We start from the raw sequence: 10,452 nt of genomic DNA on the forward strand, positions 1-10,452 counted from the left end.
AGTGGTATGAAAACGCTCTAAAGTCACTGTCCAAACATACACACACTCTATAGCAACAACATCACATTACAGAGACAATTTGCTCCATTTACTTCTGTAGATGATTTTTACTGTATAGTCAAGTCCCCTTATAGTAGCTACCCCAGAGCTCTGTGTACAGTAAGTGTCACTGTGCTGTAGGGGTGGTCTGCTCTCAGGGCAGATCTGAAGGTACAGTGGGGTCCAAAATTATTGACACACTTGATAAAAATGAGCAATAATGACTGTATAAAATAAAACATTCAAATACTGAGCTATATTTTAAATTATATTATATTAATACAATTGCTCGGAGAAAGAGATTTAGTTTAACGTGTAATATTGTTTTTCTCCTAAATTATTGACACCCCTAAAGATTCTTATAAATACTGTAGTATTTGGTTCCCAGCATGCAATGATTACATCAAACGTGTGACTATACTACACATTTATTGGATGCATTTTCAGTTTGTTTTGGTTGTGTTTCAGATTATTTTGTGCCCAATAGAAATAAATGGTAAATTGTCATTTTGGAGTCATTTTTTTTTATAAATAGGAAAATAATATGTTTCTAAACACTTCTACATTAATGTGGATGCTACTGTGATTACAGATAATCCTGAATGAATAATGAATAATGTTGAGTGAGAAAGTTACAGAGGGTCAAAGATCATACCCCCAAGACATGCTGACCTCCCACCATTACCAATAACAGGGGAGATAAACATTCAGCAACAGCTGGTGTCCCACAGACCGTCTCCATGCACGGTTTAGAACGACATTCCCAATGCTGGCACTCTCTGCATGAAATCTTCTCACCAGGACCCCTTTCCCCCTCCTTCATCTTCACCTTTCCTTCCTTCTTCTCCTCTCTTCTCTCCCTCCTCTCCTCCCTCCTCTAGCTATGAATGTTAACCATGCATGCCTGCGTCTGAGCCCTGTCCTATCCCTGTCCCATCCCTGTCACATCCCTGTCCTACCCCTATCCCAACCCTGTCCCATTCCTGTCACATCCCTGTCCCATCCCTGTCCCATCTCTGTCACATCCCTGTCCCATCTCTGTCACATCTCTGTCCCATCCCTATCCCATCCCTGTCCAATCCCTGTCCCATCCCTGTCCTATCCCTGTCACATCCCTGTTCTGTCTCTGTCCTATCCCTGTCCCATCCCTGTCCTATCCCTGTCCCATCTCTGTCACATCCCTGTTCTATCTCTGTCCCATCCCTGTCCTATCCCTGTCCCATCTCTGTCACATCCCTGTCCCATCCCTGTTCTGTCTCTGTCCTATCCCTGTCCCATCCCTGTCCTATCCCTGTCCCATCCCTGTCCTATCCCTGTCCCATCCCTGTCCCATCCCTGTCCTATCCCTGTCCTATCCCTGTCCCATCCCTGTCACATCTCTGTCCCATCCCTGTCCCATCCTTGTCCTATCCCTGTCACATCCCTGTCCTACCCCTGTCCCATCCCTGTGCCATCCCTGTCACATCCCTGTCCTATCCCTGTCCCATCCCTGTCACACCCCTGTCCCATCTCTGTGCCATCTCTGTGCCATCCCTGTGCCATCCCTGTCCTAACCCTGTCCCATCCCTGTTCTGTCTCTGTCCTATCCCTGTCCCATCCCTGTCCTATCCCTGTCCCATCTCTGTCACATCCCTGTTCTATCTCTGTCCCATCCCTGTCCTATCCCTGTCCCATCTCTGTCACATCCCTGTTCCATCCCTGTTCTGTCTCTGTCCTATCCCTGTCACATCCCTGTTCCATCCCTGTTCTGTCTCTGTCCTATCCCTGTCCCATCCTTGTCCCATCCCTGTCCCATCCCTTTTCTTTTCCCTGTTCTATCCCTGTCCCATCCCTGTCACACCCCTGTCCCATCCCTGTCACATCCCTGTCCCATCCCTTTTCTTTTCCCTGTTCTATCCCTGTCCCATCCCTGTCCTATCCCTGTCCCATCCCTGTCCTATCCCTGTCCCATCCTTGTCCTATCCCTGTCACATCTCTGTCCCATCCCTGTCCCATCCTTGTCCTATCCCTGTCACATCCCTGTCCTACCCCTGTCCCATCCCTGTGCCATCCCTGTCACATCCCTGTCCTATCCCTGTCCCATCTCTGTCACATCCCTGTCCCATCCCTGTCCCATCCCTGTGCCATCCCTGTCACATCCCTGTCCTATCCCTGTCCCATCCCTGTCACACCCCTGTCACATCCCTGTCCTATCCCGCTACATGCCAGTGTAGTGCCACTCGCAGGCTACTACTGCCCGCACCCTGTGTGGTGTAATGATACATTTATCTGGTGTGGCACAGAGCCCCATGCCTCCCCCCGTTTCCCCATCCTCATCTCTGGCCCGTCAAACAAACACAGTCACCAGAGGAGCTTTTCATGCCAGCCCCCCTTCTGTGCCTACTCCCCCCTGCCTCCGCCTGTCTCCCTCCATCACTCATTTCCATTTTCACCCACCCGAAAAGGAGAAATTTGGAAGGGGGTGGGGTGGGCCAGAGGGAGGGGGCAACATGTTCATAAACATCCTTTCCACAGTAGCAGGGTGGAATGCATCTATTTGCACGACAGATATAAAGGTTCATATGTGTCAGTAAGTTATATGACCTGGGGGAGGCAGTGGACATTTTATGCTTATGCTATGTGAGACTGCTGAGCATGCTTCTTGGCCTACATAGCCTGCAGTCTGCTACAACTACTGCTGTTACACACATGTGGGCGAGTACGCACGCACACACAAAATCTGCTCCAGTCACGTCTCTTGTGCTAAAGGAGCAGCATGCTGAGTCACTGGCCCCCAAGCCTTGGTTTTTTCACAGGCCCCACAATGCTATGCTGTTTATCTTGACACAAGGCAGAACAATGGCGTGCAGATGGCAGCAGACGGAGCACGGAGACAAGCCGGCACAGGGGGCACAGAGGGGGCATTGGTCTGGGTTCCCTCTGGTAGAACTTTGGATGCATGGACACGACTGCTAGAGGCCCTCCACACCCTGCATCCTTGATAAGACTGTGTGTGTGTGTGTGTGTGTGTGTGTGTGTGTGTGTGTGTGTGTGTGTGTGTGTGTGTGTGTGTGTGTGTGTGTGTGTGTGTGTGTGTGTGTGTGTTTGTGTGTGTGTGTGTGTGTGTGTGTGTGTGTGTGTGTGTGTGTGTGTGTACTTTTGTGTGTGTACGTGTGCATGTGTGTACTGTATGTGTATGTGCGTGTGTTTGTGTGTGTATGTGCGTGTGTTTGTGTGTGTGTACTGTGTGTGTATGTGTGTGTACTGTGTGTGTATGTGCGTGTGTTTGTGTGTGTGTACTGTATGTGTATGTGCGTGTGTTTGTGTGTGTGTACTGTGTGTGTATGTGCGTGTGTGTGTGTTTGTGTGTGTGTACTGTGTGTGTGTGTGTGTGTGTGCACTGGCCAGATAAGACTATTTGAATAACACTGGTCCAGGTTCAGCTGGTTCAGCTGGAGAGTCTACTCCCTGACAGCTCATGATCTCAGACCTGCCAGAGTGCTCTCAAGGAGAGTGAGAGAGAAACGGGCACTGACACACAGTCAGAGGGTAAAAAATACCTTACACAGGCATCTTCCAAATTATTGCCTGACTCAAGAGTGGTGATGCTGGGGGACTAAATTGTCCTGCCAAAGAACTAGCTAAGCCTTAATGTGCAGGGACAGCTCTGACACACTGACACACAGCCAGAGACTGTCATAGCACTCAGAAATGTACTAAGGCAAATCATAGATAAGGGTACATTAGGTATTTGCCTACATACAGTGCCTTGCGAAAGAATTCGGCCACCTTGAACTTTGCGACCTTTTGCCACATTTCACGCTTCAAACATAAAGATATAAAACTGTATTTTTTTGTGAAGAATCAACAACAAGTGGGACACAATCATGAAGTGGAACGACATTTATTGGATATTTCCAACTTTTTTAACAAATCGAAAACTGAAAAATTGGGCGTGCAAAATTATTCAGCCCCCTTAAGTTAATACTTTGTAGCGCCACCTTTTACTGCGATTACAGCTGTAAGTCGCTTGGGGGTATGTCTCTATCAGTTTTGCACATCGAGAGACTGACATTTTTTCCCATTCCTCCTTGCAAAACAGCTCGAACTCAGTGAGGTTTGATGGGTAGCATTTGTGAACAGCAGTTTTCAGTTCTTTCCACAGATTCTCGATTGGATTCAGGTCTGGACTTTGACTTGGCCATTCTAACACCTGGATATGTTTATTTTTGAACCATTCCATTGTAGATTTTGCTTTATGTTTTGGATCATTGTCTTGTTGGAAGACAAATCTCTGTCCCAGTCTCAGGTCTTTTGCAGACTCCATCAGGTTTTCTTCCAGAATGGTCCTGTATTTGGCTCCATCCATCTTCCCATCAATTTTAACAATCTTCCCTGTCCCTGCTGAAGAAAAGCAGGCCCAAACCATGATGCTGCCACCACCATGTTTGACAGTGGGGATGGTGTGTTCAGTGTGATGAGCTGTGTTGCTTTTACGCCAAACATAACGTTTTGCATTGTTGCCAAAAAGTTCAATTTTGGTTTCATCTGACCAGAGCACCTTCTTCCACATGTTTGGTGTGTCTCACAGGTGGCTTGTGGAAAACTTTAAACTACACTTTTTATGGATATCTTTAAGAAATGTCTTTCTTCTTGCCACTCTTCCATAAAGGCCAGATTTGTGCAATATACGACTGATTGTTGTCCTATGGACAGAGTCTCCCACCTCAGCTGTAGATCTCTGCAGTTCATCCAAAGTGATCATGGGCCTCTTGGCTGCATCTCTGATCAGTCTTCTCCTTGTATGAGCTGAAAGTTTAGAGGGACGGCCAGGTCTTGGTAGATTTGCAGTGGTCTGATACTCCTTCCATTTCAATATTATTGCTTGCACAGTGCTCCTTGGGATGTGTAAAGCTTGGGAAATCTTTTTGTATCCAAATCCGGCTTTAAACTTCTACACAACAGTATCTCGGACCTGCCTGGTGTGTTCCTTGTTCTTCATGATGCTCTCTGCGCTTTTAACGGACCTCTGAGACTATCACAGTGCAGGTGCATTTATACGGAGACTTGATTACACACAGGTGGATTGTATTTATCATCATTAGTCCTTTAGGTCAACATTGGATCATTCAGAGATCCTCACTGAACTTCTGGAGAGAGTTTGCTGCACTGAAAGTAAAGGGGCTGAATAATTTTGCACGCCCAATTTTTCAGTTTTTGATTTGTTAAAAAAGTTTGAAATATCCAATAAATGTCGTTCCACTTCATGATTGTGTCCCACTTGTTGTTGATTCTTCACAAAAAAATACAGTTTTATATCTTTATGTTTGAAGCCTGAAATGTGACAAAAGGTCGCAAAGTTCAAGGTGGCCGAATACTTTCGCAAGGCACTGTACTACGGCAAAGGGCTCATTGTACAGTATGTGGATAGCTTATTGAGGGAATCCATGTCTGCATCCTCAGTTTCTCACCAGGGGTGCATTAACTAGAAACCAAAAGGAAGCAAATGGCTGAAATGGGATGGGACTAACATTAACTTGTTTTCCGTTGCAAAGCATTGTGCTATGGTGTGAACTAATGAATGCACCCCATATGTTTGCGAGCATCCTGACACATGCATGTGGGTATTAACATGATATTAAGGGTGTGTGTGTGCGTAGTATACATGTGGTGTGTGTGTTGATGCATGCATTCATGTGTCTTTGTGGGCGTTTGTGAATATGTGTGTTTGTGTGTTTAGAGTGTCAACCCATTCCTCCATAAACAGCAACTCTCCACAGGGCAGTGCTGTAAATAGGAGTCCAGAGACCAGTAAGCCAGCTAGTATACAGCACTGGGGACTAGCCAAGACTCTGCTAAGAGCCTGGAGCTATCACAAGACCTCCTCAGAAACACCTTCAGAAGAGCAGGGGGATAGATAGTGTGTTGTTAATGTGGTGCTAATGTTGTGTCTACTGGACCAATGCTGGTAAAAGACACACACGGCCATGTTAGGGAGCAGAACTTACCACAACCCAGAGAGAGAAGGAGGGCTGTCAGCAGAACCTGCAGCCCACAGGCAGGGACCGTCGCACCCAGCATCCTGGACCTGACAGAGAGAAAGAGAGAGCGAGAGAGAGAGAGAGAGAGAGAGAGAGAGAGAGATCAATATCAATAGAATTAGAAGTTGCTGATATGCTCAGCCCCCATTTCCTCCCCTTAACGTGCCAGTTAAAGAGACAGAAGGAAAAAGGTGAGAGGTAGTCGGGAGGCATAGCCATTAGAATCCCATCCATAGATGCAGGTTGAAGTTTATTGTCATGAGTCTTGTCTTGGAGGCAGAACTGAGTGATTTCCTCTAAGATATGTCAGCTGCAAAGTCAAAACTGTCTATATTCTACAAATTAATTTAAGGTCAGTGTGGTCAGGGTTATGGTTAGGTTTAAAATCCGATTTCATGACTTTGTGGCTGTGCCAGCTAGTGACCACTTCTGCAGAGCTGCCTCCAGAACAACATTCATGACATAAAAACGCTAACCTGCTCCACAGACAGCCCTTGTAGTGACAAATCAAACAGGAGTAATTTCATGTTACATCAGAGGACACTGATAATATTGCTCACTTTACAATCTCCCTTCAATCAAAGACTAAGCTGTACCTAGAACAGCCCAGGGCGTAAGCCACAACCCAATTTGATTGACAATCAGGTGTGTGTGTTGATGCATGCATTCATGTGTCTATGTGAGCGTTTGTGAATATGTGTGTTTGTGTGTTTAGAAGTCCAGGGACCAGTAAGCCAGTAACCCATCAGCTTCCTCTGTTTACTCTACCAAAGGGAGAGATGTTTACATCAAAACGTCTGAGCACCACAACACAACATGCAAATACAACACCTTTGAAGCCTCTGTTCCCATGGTAATTGTTACACATTGCATGTTTGACATTTTCACTCGTGAGTGTAGAGGCAGCTGGTATGTGAGAAAGAGCCTGGTGTTTGTATTAGTTAATTGGAATATTCACCTTTTCCGTTTTGTTGGGAAGGTGAAAAAAAGCCTTCCTTACCACAAAAGGAGTGATTTTCTTTCTTTCATTCCTTTCTTTCTTTCACTCATTTTCCAATACCAATACAAACACATTTGATAATGAATAAAAGTGAGGTCCCAATCATCTCAATCTCTCTAGAAGAATCATTAACTTCTTATGGCTGCAGAGGCAGTATTGAGTAGCTTGGATGAAAGGTGCCCAGAGGTGCCCAGAGTAAACGGCCTGCTCCTCAGTCTCAGTTGCTATTATTAGTATTGGATAGAAAACACTCTGAAGTTTCTAAAACTGTTTGAATGATGTCTGTGAGTATAACAGAACTCATATGGCAGGCAAAAACCTGAGAAGAAATCCAAACAGGAAGTGAGAAATCTGAGGTTGGTGGATTTTAAAACCAGGACCAATTGAATTCACATTGGGATATGAATGAAGTTTAGAAACTTGAATGAAGATTCTACTGTGTTGTGGGACTGAATAACAGCTGAATGAGTCAGCTTACTGGCAGAGAGTCATTTCCTGGTCACGTGCATTCCACATGATATCGACTTGCGTTCCATTCCTCCTCAAGACACAAAGGAATTCTCCGGTTGGAACTTTATTGAAGATTTATGATAAAAACATCCTAATGATTAATTCTGTACTTAGTTTGAAATGTTTCTTCGACCTGTAATATAACTTTTTGAAGTTTTTGTCCGAAGAAATGCACGAGCGTTTGGATATGTATATCAAACGCGCTAACAAAGTAGCTAATTGGATATAAATAACGGACATTATCGAACAAATCAAGCATTCCTGGGAGTGCATTCTGATGAAGATCATCAAAGGTAAGGGAATATTTATCATGTAATTTCTGGTTTCTGTTGACTCCAACATGGCGGCTAATTGTATTATATTTCTGAGCGCCGTCTCAGATTATTGCATGGTATGCTTTTTCCGTAAAAACATTTTTGAAATCTGACATTAAGGAGAGGTATATCTATAATTCCATGAGTATTTCTGTTGAATCGATGTGGCTATGCAAAATCACTGGATGTTTTTGGAACTAGTGAAAGTAACGCGCCAATGTAAACTCAGATTTTTTTAAATTAACTTTATCAAACAAAACATACATGTATTGTGTAACATGAAGTCCTATGAGTGTCATCTGATGAAGATCATCAAAGGTTAGTGATTAATTTGATCTCTATTTGTGCTTTTTGTGACTCCTATGTTTGGCTGGAAAAATGGCTGTGTTTATTCTGTGGCTTGGTGGTGACCTAACATAATCATTTGTGGTGCTTTCGCTGTAAAGCATATTTGAAAGTGGACACTGTGGTGGGATTAACAACAAGATTACCTTTAAAACGGTATACGATTACTGGTATGTTTGAGGAATTTTAATTATGTTGTTTTGAATTTGGCGCCCTGCACTTTCAATGCTGTTGTCATATCATCCCGTTAACAGAATTGCAGCCATAAGATGTTTTAAAGCAGACAGTGAAAATCCAGTGGAAAAAATGCCTTCAATTCAATAAAATTCCATACAACTTCATCAATCCCATCAGGTGCAATACATAGAGAATTGTCCGAGCACATGCACACAATTACAGCATAAAGAGAAAAGCAGACTTTGCAACTAGGTACAGTATAGTATATTCACTATTAGCCTGGATCAACTGAACTAAACACTGACCTGTCTGTTGCTACAGTATAACTTAATTTTAACACTGGTCCAGTCCAGACCAAATCAGTCCAGAGAGTAGGGTCCAGTGTGGGTTGAGGGTGAACTGAGTCCCAGTGAGAGAGGTCAGCCCCTGGCGTGAGGACAGAGACACCCTGTGTATAAGTAATGAATGTTATGTGGCAGTTCTGGAGATAAGGTGTTCAGCCCGGTGCGGCTGCTAGGCAGCCAAGGGGCGAAATCTGAGGAGAGGGTACCACAGATACCCAGAGTCCATTACAGTCGCGCTATTCACTCAGACAGTTTTAAAGGCAAACTAGGACAAACGCCAGCAACAAACAGCCCAGCCAGGCTGTTGTCTATGGGAGGAATATACATTACCAGTCAAAAGTTTGGACACACCTTGTCACGCCCTGACCTTAGAGATCCTTTTAATTCTCTATTTGGTAAAGTCAGGGTGTGACTAGGGTGGGCAATCTATGTTTTCTATTTCTTTGTTGGCCTGGTATGGTTCCCAATCAGAGGCAGCTGTCTATCGTTGTCTCTGATTGGGGATCATATTTAGGCAGCCTTTTCCCACCCACCTTGAGGGATCTTGTTTTTGTGTAGCTGCCTGTGAGCAGCCCAGAACATCACGTTTCCTTTCCTTCTGTATTATTTTTGGTGAGTTGCATATTTATTAAACATGTAGGACTCTAAGTACGATCGTGACACACCTACTCATTCAAGGGTTTTTCTTTATTTGGACTATTTTCTACATTGTAGAATAATAGCGAGGACATCAAAACTATTTAATAATACATGTGGCAGTGGAAATCTGCCCTTTTGTCTGATAAATCCAAATTTGAGATTTTTGGTTTCAACCTCTGTGTCTTTGTGTATTTGTGTCTTTCTGTGTCTCTGTGTCTGTTCAGAGTAGGTGAACAAATTATCTCTGCATGTGTGGTTCCCACCGTGAAGCATGGAGGAAGAGGTGTGATGGTGTGGGGATGCTTTGCTGGTGACACTCTCAGTGATTTATTTAGAATTCAAGGCACACTTAACCAGCATTGCTACCACAGCATTCTGAAGCGATACGCCATCCCATCTGGTTTGTGCTTAGTGGTATTATCATTTGTTTTTCAACAGGACAATGACCCAATACACACCTCCAGGATGTGTAAGGGCTATTTGACCAAGGAGAGTGATGGAGTGCTGCATCAGATTACCTGGCCTCCACAATCACCTGACCTCAACCCAATTGAGATGGTTTGGGATGAGTTGGACTGCAGAGTGAAGGAAAAGCAGCCAACAAGTGCTCAGCATAGGTGGGAACTGCTTCAAGACTGTTGGAAAAGCATTCCTCATGAAGCTGGTTGAAAGAATGCCAAAGAGTGTGAAAAGCTGTCATCAAGGCAACGGGTGGCTACTTTGAAGAATATAAAATATGTTTTGATTTGTTTAACACTTTTTTGGTTTCTACCTGATTCCATATGTATTATTTCAAAGTTTTGATGTCTTCACTATTATTCTACTATGTAGAAATAGTAAAAATAAAGAAAAACCCTTGAATGTGTAGGTTTGTCCAAACTTTTGACTGGTACTATATATACACAATAAAATACAAAAACACAGTCATGAGAAATACAAATCACACAGGAAAACAGTTACATTTCTCCACAAATTAAGTCCCCAATCAATACATGAAATTATTGGAACGACACCAGAACATCAATATGAAATTATTTTTGAATTTTGTTCCAGCAATACATTTG

At 43.9% G+C, this 10,452-nt stretch overlaps 1 protein-coding gene across 1 annotated transcript in view; it reads right to left on the minus strand.

Annotated features, from left to right (window-relative positions):
• LOC110532063 (neurocan core protein-like) overlaps nt 1-10,452 on the minus strand; it is a 256,326-nt gene that overhangs the window by 181,838 nt on the left and 64,036 nt on the right. Inside the window, exon 2 of the mRNA XM_036967166.1 lies at nt 6,027-6,106. Within this exon, the coding sequence (XP_036823061.1) occupies nt 6,027-6,099 (73 nt within the window). The 5' untranslated portion in view covers nt 6,100-6,106. The remainder of the gene's footprint in view (nt 1-6,026; nt 6,107-10,452) is intronic.

Source organism: Oncorhynchus mykiss, chromosome 1, assembly GCF_013265735.2.
Source record: "Oncorhynchus mykiss isolate Arlee chromosome 1, USDA_OmykA_1.1, whole genome shotgun sequence".
NCBI lineage: Eukaryota > Metazoa > Chordata > Actinopteri > Salmoniformes > Salmonidae > Oncorhynchus > Oncorhynchus mykiss.